A 14802-nucleotide genomic window follows, 5' to 3' on the forward strand; every position below is an offset into this window, starting at 1 on the left:
TTCTGTTGGATTCAGGATGCCTGTGCTTAGTGTGAGAAAACATCTCAATGGAGACCTTGAGAACTTCCTTTCCCATAAAGGGACTTTTTAAAAGGCAAGCCGGGTGGGAAAATGCATGGATCGTGAGTTGTGATTGGACGAGAGGGAGGAAAGGCAGATCCATTTGTTACGCGCTTTGCGATTGGCTGGCTCATAAAGCCCTTTGGTTTGTGTGTTTGTTTGGTCTTTCCGTTGAGAGCCGCCACAGCCGCCCGGGAAAAGGAGCAAAAGCGAGTCAGTGCTTGCAGGTAGTGTAGACAGCTGGGTGTTAATGCGGTGGGAAGGCTATGAGCAAGGGTTTCCTTGAGTTTTGGAAAGTTTGGGGGAAGGAAAAGGGAGAATGCAAGGCATGAGGATCAGTCTAAAACAGGCATGGGCCAGCTTGGGCCCTCCAGGTGTTTTGGACTACAACTCCCACAATTCCTAACAGCCGTTAGGCTGTTAGGAATTGTGGGAGTTGTAGTCCAAAACACCTGGAGGGCCCAAGCTGGCCCATGCCTGATCTAAACAGCAGAATCAATTCGAAACAGGATCTCACTAAAGATCTGTTTACACTTTCTGTGTGTCTTTGCTCACTAAAGACTATATTTCACATTGTTGCAGATTGAAGCTGGAATTGAGGACCATGACTACTCCTCCCAGAACACCCTCTGTGTCGAAAAGGTCAGTTATGTTTCTCCATTGGTTTTTCTCTTTCTTTATATTGGAGTAGATGTCATCCTCAGCATATTGTGATCCGCAACATATTAGCATCAAGATAGCATTTTTGTGTTCCTGTGTATCGCTTTGAGTTTTCCGGGCTGTATGGCCATGTTCGAGAAGCATTCTCTCCTGATGTTTTGCCCACATCTATGGCAGACATCCTCAGATTAATTAGCATGGAATGGCCTTGTAGCATCAAAGCTTGGTTGGTTGCTGCCTTGGGGGAATCCTTTGTTGGGAGGTGTTAGCTGGCCCTGGTTGATTCTTGTCTAGAATTCCCCTGCTTTTTGAATGTTGCTCTTTATTGCTTTTAGGTCTGTTGGAAACTAGGCAAGTGAGGTTTATATATCTGGAATAATGTCCAGATATATAATGTCCAGGGTGGGAGAAAGAACTCTTGTCTGCTTGAAGCAAGTATGAATGTTGCAATTGGCCACCTTGATTAGCATTGAATAGCCTTGCAGCTTCAAAGCCTGGTTGCTTGCTTCCTGGAAGAGAACCCGAAAACCTACAACAACCCACTCCTGTGTATCGTTTGTACAAATCAGTACTTTCCAAAAAGCACCATAAATAAGAAACAATAAAACCTCAACTGAGTGACAAATCACCGTGTTTAAGCAGCTCATGGATAAGGAATGGCCAGGTTAAAAAATAATGGTGAAATGCTTTGTTTTATGTTTCCAAATTTGTACATTAACATTTGGTAGTTTCAGTGGGACTTGTTGAACCATAAAATAATATTTATGTCATCAGCTAGACTTCTAAGCATTTGAATTTTTGATAACCCTCCATGCACCCTCATCTTTAACAAAGAGGAGCAGACTTCCTCAAAAAAATCAATAAAACGTGCCAGAGAGGGCCTTCTTAATTTTTCCAAATCTGGATTTATGATTCCCTCACAGGCACATCTCCCTTCCAAATGTTCTGATTTTAGTTTGCTACATGTTTTACAAAACTAAGAGCTAGAAAGGGAGCTTCAAATGGTTAAATAAAATGTTAGTACAGACCCTCATTTGTTATCCAGTTAAAAATGAGCAAATTGTGTATTTTTATGCTATTGCTTGGCCACACAGTTATTTTGTATTTTGCTGTTTTTATAGTTTTAGTAACTTATTGTGTTCATCCACGTTCTTCAGGCCAGCCACCAGCCATGGTTCCCCATCTCCTAAAGAGAAGGATTCAACTCCTCTGCCTTCAATCAATGAGCGCTTGGCCTACCTCCGCCCTTCGCGGGAACTTCTGGAGTACTACCGAAAGAAGATTGCAGAGTTTGATGAAGAGCATGAGGAACTAGTCAAAAGGCTAGAGAGATATAAAGCAACGTATGATGAACAGGTAGGAAAAGGAAGCTATTGTCCAGCTGGAAATTGGTTATTTATTTATCTATCATGTCAGAAGTGAATTGAGAATACAGTTATAATATAAAGAAAAAACACAAACAAAGTTATACTAAATGTTTTTTGATCAGAAACTGGCCACTTGGAGTGCCTCTGATGTTGCTGTGAGAAGGTCCTCCATTGTGCCTGTGGCAGGGCTCAGATTGCATTGTAGTAAGTGGTCTGTAGTTTGCTCTTCTCTGCACTCCCATGCCGTGGACTCCACTTTGTAGCCCCATTTCTTAAAATTATCTCTGCATTTCATGCCAGAGCGCAATCTGTTCAGTTCCTTCCAAGTCACCCAGTCTTCTGTGTTCCTAGAGGGGAGTTTCTCATCTGGTATCCACCACTGAATGAGGTTCCAGGGTTTAGCCTACCAGTTTTGGACTCCTCTTTGCTGAGGTGTTCTGCAAGTATCTCTGTAGATATTAGGAAGCTGGAAATGGGTGAATTGGTAGGCACCTTTAATATTTTGAACGAGCAGTTACTATAAGTAGGGAAATTGTGCAGTCCTCATGGCCAAAATCACTGGGTTGTTACAGGTTTTTTTAGGCTATATGGCCATGTTCTAGAGGCATTCTCTCCTAACGTTTCGCCTGCATCAATGGCAAGCATCCTCAGAGAATGCAAGCACCTCACTACCTCTGAGGATGCTTGTCATAGATGCAGGCAAAATGTCAGGAGGGAATGCCTCTAGAACATGGCCATATAGCCCGAAAAAACTTTCAACAACCCAGAGTCTTGTTTGTTCTTTTCCAGCCAATAAGCTGCCTGCCATATGTCTCAAAGAAACTCAAAGCCTATGAACATACATGTGTATCTGCTGCATACAAGTAAATCCTAAACCTGCAGCCTCTTGCACATCCTTGTTGTTTTGTTACTCTCATCTCCTTTCTATTCCCTCCTTTTGGGAAGAAATTGCAACACAGGTAGTTTCTTGCAGTGGGCCAATGTTGCTCTTCTTGTCTTCAAGGCACCTCCTTTGCCAGCAGGAGGAGATACCCACAATATCAAGGGCAGCCCTTGTATGCACAGTGAGAGGCAAAGTGCACAAGACCATATCTTTTATATTGGTCGCTTGAGTTATGTAGCTTGCTGCAGGATAAATTACCCATGTTCCCCAGGACAAAGAGAGGGGAGAAAATGTCAATAAAGTCATTTGGCAATATCATGCCTCATTTCTCTTTCAAATAATCATATCTTGGCTTTTATACCTACACTTAGTATCCAACACTTTCTGGAAATGGCACTAGAAGGTTGCAAACATGCCTTCTACCTGTGGTACTTTTAACAATCCTTTCCCCATTATGCATACGTTGCACTAGTGAAGCATAAAATAGGAAGCAGAACGGTGTTGCAGCCAGTATGGTTTGATCCAGGATGCTGAGAAGAATTGCCATTATTATTATTTATTTTTCTCCTGCTTTTCTCCCAAGAGTGGGACTCAAAGTGGTGACAAGTGTGAAGACTAGGATTGAGAACTGGTGGGAGGTAATAGCTGAAATGGGTGAGACTGATATGGGTGCAGAGAACCTTCACAAAACTATTTTAGTCTGCCAAAACTACCATGTCTTCCCTAGATTACATTTGCTCTTCATACAAGTTACTAAAGACTCACTTGATTCTGGGAAGTTGCATGTTTCTATTTTACTTTTGCTTCAATTGCCAAGTGTTCAGTGACATGCTTCCATTTTTTCCCCACACAGCACAAATTACAATGGGAGATGCGGCAACGTGAAGAAGAAATTGCAGAACTGCAGAAGGCTTTGAGTGACATGCAAGTTTACCTCTTCCAGGAGAGAGAGCATGTGCTGCGTCTTTATGCTGAGAATGATCGGCTGAAAATCAGGTTTGTTGTCATGATTGGTGCAAGAGTGAAAACTGAAGAAAGCAAATAGGGTTCCACTTGTCTGTGGAGGTGTGCTTCATAAAAGTGGATATAAAGTTTGAACAGTATAGAGAATATCTGAATGTGGGAGTAGTATGCTTCCGTTTTGTCTCTCTATTTTGCCTATGATTCCTCTGTTTTAGTTGCACAAGCACAGATCTCAGACAAAAATGCGGAGCATAAAATGAATGACAGATCATTGTATTGTTTACTTCTCCTTTCCTTTCTTGATGTAGCTTGATTTAAGTTAGCAGTGAATGCAAGTTAACATCAGCTGTGCTATTTTATGCCAACCTTGCTTGATCTTTTTGCTACAGCTATATCTCAGGTTCATTATGCTGTCCTGTTGTTTTTAAATAATACTGAAACCAGACGGCATGATGATGCCTTGCAGATTCTGACTTAATAGATCACTATTTATGCCCCTCTTACCAGCAGGTTCACTCTTGTCAACAAGATTGAAACATAAAGCTGAATAGGAGACAAATATTTTTGTATAAATTTAGGACTAAGAGCAATTGTTATTTTCTGTTACATGCCTGTTTATTTATTCTAAACAAAACAGATTTGTGACATCCCTGCTTGTTCCATATTGTTTCGTATAATATGTAGTTTTAACAAATATTACATTTAAATATTTTGATTCAAAACTTATTTCTGTAATGCAGCTTGTTGATTTCACCAAATACATTTTCATACATCAACTGTATAATAATAATAATTTATTTATTTGACCAGTCATATGACCATTTCAAAATAGAACCCGAGTAAAAAACAAGGCAACTGTAGTTTTAAAGGTCTCATTATGAGAGTTGCTGCTACATATAACTTCTAAATGGAAAAGTTAATTCAACACCAAGATTCATGTTCAAGGAAGGTTGTCCAAAGCATTTCTGTTATATTTGTGCTTTGATACTAACATTGTAAAATTATTCAAAGGATTTTTTTACTACATACAATGGCAGTAGGTGTGCTTTGTCAAAAGTAATATAAAAATAATCCTCATTTTGAACAGTCACCATTCCACCTTTGATAGTCTTATCTGAACATTGTCTGGATGATATTGGAAAGTCAAAGTTTGGATCAGAATAATGTTATTCATCATTTATTATTTATTTGCTATCACTGCAGTGTGTTTTAATAGTTGACCCATTATATTCTGCTGCACTTCCATGCAGAATAAATAACATTTCTAAGATGAAGGGCAGGGAGACAGATGATTATATTAGGAATATTTGTGCTTTGGTGCCTTTTATGAACTGTAAATTTTCATGAGCTTTATGGAGTAATCCAGAAGATTCAGAAGGACCAAGGAACCCCTCCAGTGTATGTAAACAGACATTTGTTTCTTTGTTCTCAATTGTTAGTTGACCTTTTTGTAATTTGTTGTTGTATTCAACATCAAAAAATGGGGTACTGCAACTGGTCTTTGTTCCAACTGAGATGTGTGTGTGTGTGTGTGTGTCTATCTATCTTCTTTTCAATGAATTCCAGGGAGTTGGAGGACAGAAAGAAAATCCAGCACCTTTTGGCTTTAGTCGGAAGTGACAATGGAGAAATCACCTATTTTCACAAAGAGCCACCACACAAGGTAAAGTGGTCTCAGTGGACCTACAAACATTTTTATTTAATTGTACATTTTTCTTTTCTTTTTTCCCCATTATATCTTTCTGTAAAACACATCAGACAAATAGCTAGCAGTGTTTCACAGAGTTGTGGACAAACACCTTACAGGGAGGCATCTGAGCCTTTACAGGCAAATTGTTCCACAGTATTGATGCAGCCAGAAGAAAGGGCTTTTTAGTTATATTAATTGAAATAGTAATACTTTGAAAACTAAGCTTTCATGGGCAAAGTTCCCTTTCTCAGATACCTGCTTCAAAAAGCCTATGGCCTTATCAGTATTTGGATTTGTTACTCCTTTTAGCTTCCCTTTTTGTCTTGAAATAACTTATATGCTCCTATAAATTGAACATCTGATAAATTGGTATTACCTCCTCATTTTGAAGCTAGCAGATGTAAGTTAACTTACAGTTAGTTAAGCTATAATTCCACCTTATTTGTGTATCCAAATCTACCTGTGTCTTAACCACAAATGGACACATCCATTGTCACATCAGAGGCCCAGTCCCAAGGCATCAGTACTTGAACAAAGAAGCAAGCTGATGCCTTAATTTACCTGGAGTCCCAATATTGGTAGAATTATGGGATAGAAAGAAAGGATTTTTTTTTAATTTAAAAAAATCTGACACCAGGCTTAGCATTAATATTGTTGTAATGTATGTTGGATGACTAAAGTGAATAAAACCCTGCACTTCCTGTTTAAAAGTGTTGTGGAATGAAGCCTTCTAGTGTAAGAAAGCTGAAGCTGTCTGTCCTGTTTTAAGTTATGCTGCTGCATCTTTATATTCTGTAAAAATGATTTCCTTTTATCATCTTTGCCATTTATTGTTTCTGTTTTCTCGACCCAAAATGAGCAAGTTGTTTTGATTCCTACAGGTCACTATTCCTCAGAAGCCAATCAAGAAAAGAGATTTCCATGATCAAAATAAATCTGCTTTAAAAACAGGTATTGGAAACATAACAATTCTTACCAAAGTCTGAAGCTTTCAGAGATCTTTAGGATGTGTGAGAAACACATGAGTTTACCAAATTTGCCTCTTTCTTCTGATGATTCTATACTGTGATTGTTCGTGGATAATATGAATTGAAGGTCACTTTTCATGTTATATTCACCAATGTGGCCTAGAAAGATTCCTCGTGGGAAAAACTGATCTAGGTTAGTTAAATGAAAAGAATGACAGAACATTTAATCAGTTACATTTTTATTTGTACTTTAGGAATTAAATGCTCTACCTCAAAATCAACAGCAAAAGGGGAGAAACCAGAAAATGGGGATAGATACGTGACAGATGATCAAACTCTCTTATTACAGGTAACTGTTTACTATATGTGATTTTGTGCTACTGGGTTTTATTAGGTCTCACACTATTATTTATTATATTATTTATTTTAAACTTTTATATCTCGATCTTCTCAATCTCCATAGAGGGACTCAGACCGGCTTACAGCAAGGATTCAATGGTAATAGTACAATCTAAAAACTAAAGAATAAACTGGGATGATTGAATAGATCACTCATCTGATCTCTAGTGCAGCTTATTTCTATTGAAATACATAGAATTCTCAATCAGGGTAGCAGATATTTGGTTCTATAATACAGACTCTAAAAGGAGCCTTAATTTGAGCATCAATTGATTTTTTTTTAATCCATAGAAGGGTCCTGGAACCAACCCCCAGTGGAGACTGAGAGCCCACTGTAATACCTTTAAGAATACAGCAGATAAAATTATTGGAGAACTTGATCACAGGTTCAGATTCTCTTTTTTTTATCTTGATCAAGGTGGAAGCTCTTCAGGCTCAGCTTGAGGAACAGGCCAAGCTGTCCAAGGAGCAGACTGAAGCCCTACTAGAGGACAGGCGAATCCGCATAGAGGAAACACAAGTCCAGCATCAGAGAGATCAAGATAAGATCAAAGAACTTACAGAAAAGTAGGTGGGAGGGATAATGTCCTTCTCTGAGAAGAGTCTGCATACATATTAGAAAATAGACATGGTTATAGTGGAGAAAGTGCTGCTCAGCTTTGTCATAGCTGAGTTGATACGCTGAGTTGATTGGTGTTGATTTGATACGGTGAGAAGCTCTGCAGCATCTTCTGTCTCTAAAAACAAGAATAAGGGGGGGGGGCGGACAGATGACATACCGGGAACACCATGATCATACTTGTACTGCTCTGTAGTTTACAGTCATAGAGTGATTATATAGAACTTATTGTCTGGATAGTTCTACTGATGGCATACTGGATTGCTAAGTGGACTTTTACTTATGATGTTGGGCAGGGGCTGGCAATTGGTGGGACTTAAGGAAACCCTAGGGAGTTTGGTGAGCCACATCCAATGGACATGCCTCATTGAAGTCTGCATTTCTTCCAGCATACCCTAAGGGGCAGGGAGTCAGTTGAGGCACTTCTTTCAGCCCTATCCTGACCATTTTAGGACTTAGGGATTGATTTTTTTTTCCAAACAGAAAATTACTTAAACTTTACTTCCATAGCCATCCTTTTCCTACTCCTCATCAAGAGATTGGACTCCTGTGCAGAAGGGATGGCTTTCTCTGTGGATTCACCCTGTATTTTGTTTGGGAGTGTGATCCATAGCTCAGTGATGGAGCACTTCAATTTGTATGGATACATGTTCCCAGGTTCAGTCTCTGTCATCTATTGCAAACACTTGTCTGCCAGGCATTCAGAGCTTCTGCCAATTAGAATAAAATGTTCTGTACTTAGATGGACTAGTGATTTTACCTGAATATGCAGGGTTATATTTCCAGTCATCACATGGTATTTCCTGTCCTAAAGCAAGGACGTAATTGCCCAATGAAGTTCCTACCTACACGAAAGGTATTAAACAAGGATAAATCTTTTTTCCCTTGATGCCTATTGAACTGTGGCAGGTATTGTGGCCATTTCCTACCTAGGTTTGTGAGGGAGTTATGGAGTAGGTGGGAAATAAACCAGTTATTAATTCACTGTCCTCTCTCTAGATATCACAAAGCTCAGAACATGTTGTATGAGAGCACCAGAGATTTTCTCCAGATGAAGTTTGATGCACGGGCAAATGAGAAATCTTGGATGGCTGAGAAGGATGCCCTCCTAAGGAAGCTGGACAAAAGCAAAGGTGCAAAGTGGAGGAGAGTTCGGCGGGAGGATGGTCAGGGCCAAGTGGACATCAGCCAGAGTTTGGACAGTAGCCCAGATGAGTGGGCCAGCAGAAGTCCATGTCAGCAAGCATCTTCCTGCAAGACGCTAGAAGGAAACCAGAGAAAGGATGCCAGACCCACTTCTCGAGCAGAATATGAATCCCATAAGCTATATGGTGCAGAGATTAAGGTAATAGTAGTTGCTGTGAGTAACTGTATTTTTATGGAATGTTTCACTATCTTCTCTGGACAGGTGCTGCTTTTTAGGGTTACTTCAGCATTTAGAAACATTTCCTCTTAATTATTCAATAATATGAATGGGAGTAGTATGCATCCTGATGGAGACAGTGTCTCGGCATATCATGCTTTTCCTCAGTACACTTAGGGCAGTGTAACTTTTGTTGTAGCTTTTTCACAGGGTTTAGCTCTTGGGAAGAATGAAAGAAGTGGATCTCTGATTTGGGAGAAAGAAGTCCAAATAATATTGGAAATGGCTTTACAAACACGTAACTGTTTGCTTCAAATAAGATACAGATAATTTTCCCTGTTCTTTCTGGGACAAAGCTGTAGGCTTAGTCTGATTGGAAAGGTAGAAACTGGAGTACAATTAAGAATTGATAAAAGATGGAAGGGATTATAAAATTCTCCTCAAAACCCAGGTTCATTTATCTCTGGCCCATCCCCTGTTTGGATATCAGCCAACACACCAACGCCTTAAATCAAGAAAAAGATTTCTAAGATCTACAGAGACACTTGATGAAACACCTCAGCAAGTGAGAGTCCAAAAGTGGCAGGCTAAAACCCAGAACCTCAATCAATGGCTGATACCAAATGACACTCCCTCCTGGGCACACAGAAAACTGGGCAACTTGGAAGGCGCTGAACAGACTGTGCTCTGGCACCATGAGATGCAGAGCCAACCTTAAGAAATGGGGCTACAAAGTGGAATCCATGACGTGACTGTGGAGAAGAGCAAACCACTGACCACCTGCTGCAATGCAACCTGAGCCCTACCACATGCACAATGGTATTCTTATAGCAACACCAGAGGTGCTCCAAGTGGTCAGCTACTGGTCAAAAGGACATTTAAAAGAATGCCAAGTTTGCAAACTTTGTGTGTGTGTTTGTTTTTTAAAAAATACAATACAACTGTTTGGTTTGCTCCTGACACGATAAATAATAAATAAATTTAGGCAAATAGAATTTGTAAGGCAAAAATAGTAAGTGAAGAACCATTTAAAATCATGTCTAGACATATATTCCAGAGTGGCTGTCAGAGCTAAGGTATACATTTAAACAACAACAAAAAGACAGATTTTAGGCAGGATATGAAAACTGTGAATCTGTTGTCCCATGGCCTGAAATCCATACATGCTGTACAGTTGAGATTTCATCTCTAAACGTAGATTTTTGTTCATTCTCAGATCTAAAAATACCAGGGTACATCAATATTGTTTCAAATGATTGATTTGTGAACTGTGCAGCCAACATCAACTATTAGAATCAGTATATTATATAATAGCATCAAGTTATGTTTGAATATCTGCTAAATATAATAACTTCCACCTGCATTTGATGTCTTGTTCAATCCAGAATGCAATACTGAGAGTCCTGCAGTTTGGTGCTCCATGCCTGTTGATTGTTTACATCTTTAATGGGTTGCAATTAGAACATTGTTTGAGAATGTTGGCACTGTTTTGAGCCACTCACTTTTTAAAGGAAGCAGCATGACCTAGTGGTTTGGTTTGAGCATTGGACCACGATTATGGAGATCAGGGATTGAATCCTCACTTGGCCAGGGAAACCCACTGGTGACCTTGGAAAAGTCACCCCCTTCCATCCTCAGAAGAAGGCAAAGGAAACCCCTCTCCGAACCTGTCATGTTTGTGTCTTGCTAAGAAACCCCATGATAGTTTCACCTTATGGTTGCCACAGTTTGGAAACTATGGAAGGCACCCAACCGTAACATAGCATCCATCAGGATGCTCCTTGTGGTACCTATCTATGTCATATAATTAATTATTCAATGGCCCAATTGTCATTGTGCTGCTGTTAAGAAAGAAAGCAATTGTACACAAAACACTGGTTATAGCACCACATAATCCTAGTTTTTTAAAATCTCATTTCCAGAGACTACAGGAGCAATTAGCACAGGAGCAACGTTTGACAAATATGTACCGAGAGCAATGTATTTCCCTGGAGGAGCAGCTGGCCAAGATTCAGGAAGAAGGAGATGTGGGGCGAGAGATCTTCAAGGTAATGCCTTGGATGCCTCTTGACACCATTTTTTGGAGCCTCTGTCTACATGGGCTATCTATCCCCCTCCTAAAACATGTTTGCTTTGACATTTGCAGGAACGCTCAGAAAAGATGGGGAACCGCCTACAGCTGATGAACCAGCGCTATGAGGCTTTAGAAAAACGGCGTGCCATGGAGGTGGAAGGTTTCAAGACTGACATTAAATTACTTCGACAAAGGGTGAAGGATGTTGAAAAACAACTTTTCAAGGTAATTGCCATTAGAACCAAAAGGAAAGAAGTGGGATCCAGTTGTAATAGTATTTGTTTCTGTGATTCTTCTGGAATGTCTCATTATCAGAATTTAGGGTTTGGCCAAGTTAAAAATTAAAATAGCATTCAGCAACCTAGGTGCCACTAACAAAAATGCCTGGCTCCTAATGGCTGCCTGCCATATGAAGAAGGTTGTGCATAGCAAGTGAAAATAATATATGGCAAGAATACATGTTCATTGGCTGGTTGACCAATTTGAGCCTTTCATGTATAAAAATAGTCTACTGTACTTCATGCTCTGATAACCTTCTGATTAGATTGCTGCAAATTGCTGTAGTTGGGACTTCCCTTGAAGAACTATTCAGAAGCTGCAGATAATTCAAAATACATCAGATGGATTCCTGCCCAGAAAAGTGTATAGAACACCAGTTTCAAAGGACTTACGCTGGATGCTAATTTCACGCTGAATCCAAGGTGTTGGTAATAACTTACAGCCCTAAATTGTTTGGAGCCTGAGAACTGAGATCTACTGAAGAGGCCTTCTGGGTCCCATTAATGGAGCAATAAGCTGCATGTGGAAATTGGAGAAAGCCACCTCCATTGTGGCATTCCTTGGCAACGGAACTTGTAGCACTGTTGACTTCATACTGATACCATATTAAGATCATATTAACCCTATGGTTAGGTGGATCTGTAATTGATTAAGCGGACAAACCCAAAGGATGCTCACCCATTCTTCCTCTTCAGCCTGGAAAGAAGTGACAAGTGGAGTCCCGCAGGGTCCCATCCTGGGCCCAGTTTTGTTCCACATCTTTATTAATCACTTAGATGAAGGGTTAGAAGGCATGATCATCAAGTTTAGAGATGACACTAAATTGGAAGGGATAGCCAGTACCTCAGAAGACAGGAGCAAAAAAATGAAGTTCAACAGGGATAAATGCAAGATACTCCACTTAGGCAGAAAAAATGAAATGCAAAGATACAGAGTGGGGGATGCCCGACTTGATAGCAGTACGTGTGAAAAAGATCTTGGAGTCCTTGTGGACAACAAGTTAAACATGAGCCAACAATGTAATCCGGCAGCTTAAAAAGCCAATGGGATTTTAGGCTGCATAAATAGAAGTATAGTGTCTAGATCCAGGGAAGTTATGTTACCCCTCTATTCTGCCTTGGTCAGACCACACCTGGAATTCTGGGCACCGCAGTTTAAAGGGGATGTTGACAAGCTGGAATATGTCCAGAGAAGAGTGACTAAATTGATCAAGGGTCTGGGGAACAAGCCCTATGTGGAGCGGCTTCAAGAGCTGGGCGTATGAAGCCTGCAGAAGAGAAGGCTAAGAGGAGACATGAGGGCCATGTATAAATATGTGAAGGGAAGTCATAGGGAGGAGGGAGAAGGCTTGTTTTCTACTGCCCTGGGGACTAGAACATGGAACAATGGCTTCAAAGTACAGGTAAGGAGATTCCACCTGAACATTAGGAAGATCTTCCTAACTGTGACAGCTGTTCAGCAGTGAAACTCTCTGCCCCAGAGTGTGGTGGAAGCTCTTTCTTTGGAGGCTTTTAAGCAGACGTTGGATGGCCATCTGTTGGGGGTGCTTTGAATGTGATTTTCCTGCTTCTTGGCAGGGGGTTGAACTGGATGGCCCAGGAGGTCTCTTCCAACCCTGTGATTCTATTGAAATATTTGAGTATAATATAAAGAGATTTCATTTTCCAGTGCCTTCAACTGCTCTGAGTGAAAGATCCTGCTTAAAGAACACTGTTGATGACATATTCCAAAGTAAATTCCAAATACATGAATGTTAAAATAATTAACTGTAACGAAACTTGATTCCAAATTTTTCCCTGATTTTTTTTTGGGGGGGGGGGGGGGCTGGAGACATCTCATCCTGCTTTTGTAACCATCTGCCTGTTCTTTTCTTGTTTTATTTCTCCCTTTTCAGGTGGCAATGACAGTGGGGCCAGACCAAGACCTTGCAATTCTCCAAGAGGTCCGTCAGGGAAATAAGAGAACGAAAAAGATTCAAGGGGAACTGAGAAATTTAAAGTCCAAAATCTATGGACTGGAAAATGAGTTAAGAGTCTGCTGAGTAGTGATATAAAGGCCATTGTTCCAACCACTTTCTCGTTACCTTCAGTCAAAACATGTAGCTTCCTGTGATTTTACGACATAGCTCTTTATGCTCCAGGACTGAAGAACTATTGTAAAGTTAATGTGGGATAGAGATTTTTTTCAAACTGTCTTATTTTACTTTTTTTAATACACATATTCATATTTGGCTTCCTCTTCTTCAAGTGTCAATTTAAGCACACATCGAGCCAGAGTCATTGAGTAATTTCTTATTTCCCCACACAAGTGCCTGTAGCTGGAGGATTGTTTTTCTTGTCACACTATGCAGCTACCACCAGAAAGCTGATGAGTGAATCATGTTGCTCTGAGTGTCATTAGTTATTATGCAGAAGGAAGAATCCTCCACATCTCTTCCTGCAACAGCTTGTAAAGCAGGACTGGAAACACTGTATGAAGAAGAAGACTTCTGATGTTATGCCAGAGTTGTATACTCTGAATCAGAAGCAAGATTTCAGGTGTTAGTCTGAGCATTTTAAGACTTCTAGGCAAATCTAAAATTAAAAGCAAAACCTATAAATTTTAAGTGGATTTTGCCTCCATGTAATTATGTTTAGAATTATAGTCCTGCAAACATTTTTATCTTTAGTGATAGAATCATAAGGTGACAGTATGTTTACCTAGCTTAAAGAGTGTTTGGGACTGCATTCTTGTGTCCATATGAACAACTCAGATCAGGCTATATACCATTCTTTCTCCTATCATGAGTCTCAGGAACTTGGGGGCATTATTAACAAGATATTTTTTTCTCTTCTCTGAAAAGTCATTTCTGTATAGCAAAATGCATAGAATATAATGTCAGTGACAATTGTGCCAGAAGCACCACTCGCAGGTGCACCAATTGTGCAAAAAGCACCACTTGCAGGTGCACAGTTTCCCCACACATGCTCTCAAAATAGGTGCATGGAAATGTCACACAAAATGATCCATACTCTGGTTTCATATCTTTTGCTATGAATAAGTTTTCTCAGTCTAGGGAATCCATAGGATTTCAAGCAACCCTTAGTTTGTTGTCGAAGACCAGAATCACTGGGTTGCTGTGAGTTTGCCGGGCTGTATGGCCATGTTCTAGAAGTATTTTCTCCTGACGTTTTGCCTGCATCTGTGGCAGGCATCCTCTGATGTGTGAGGGCAAAACGTTAGGAGAAAATGCTTCTGGAACATGACCATACAGCCCGGCAGACTCACAGCAACCCAACCCTTAGTTTCTCTGGGAGTTTTTTGTCCTTAGGAGACTTTGTTCTCCCTTCCTCAGATTCCTACCTGGATATTTAGATAGCTGTGCCACCTTGATGCCAAAATATAGCACTCCTTGCACATTTCCATAACATAACAATTCAAATGACAGCAGTTAACAAGCCTGTTAGTGTTTTTTCTGCCTTTTAAAAAGAGCAGAAT

At 40.1% G+C, this 14802-nt stretch overlaps 1 protein-coding gene across 1 annotated transcript; it reads left to right on the plus strand.

The window, feature by feature from the left end:
• The first annotated feature begins 111 nt into the window (after positions 1 to 111).
• Positions 112 to 14212, plus strand: CCDC77 (coiled-coil domain containing 77). Its single transcript, XM_060776743.2, is given in 12 exon segments — positions 112 to 287; positions 643 to 702; positions 1878 to 2076; positions 3824 to 3966; positions 5500 to 5596; positions 6505 to 6574; positions 6846 to 6940; positions 7409 to 7557; positions 8609 to 8954; positions 10895 to 11020; positions 11119 to 11271; positions 13220 to 14212. Coding segments are annotated over 12 exon segments (1761 nt in total). The 3' UTR covers positions 13367 to 14212.
• Positions 14213 to 14802: the final 590 nt, after the last annotated feature.

Source organism: Anolis sagrei, chromosome 5 (assembly GCF_037176765.1).
Source record: "Anolis sagrei isolate rAnoSag1 chromosome 5, rAnoSag1.mat, whole genome shotgun sequence".
Taxonomy (NCBI): domain Eukaryota; kingdom Metazoa; phylum Chordata; class Lepidosauria; order Squamata; family Dactyloidae; genus Anolis; species Anolis sagrei.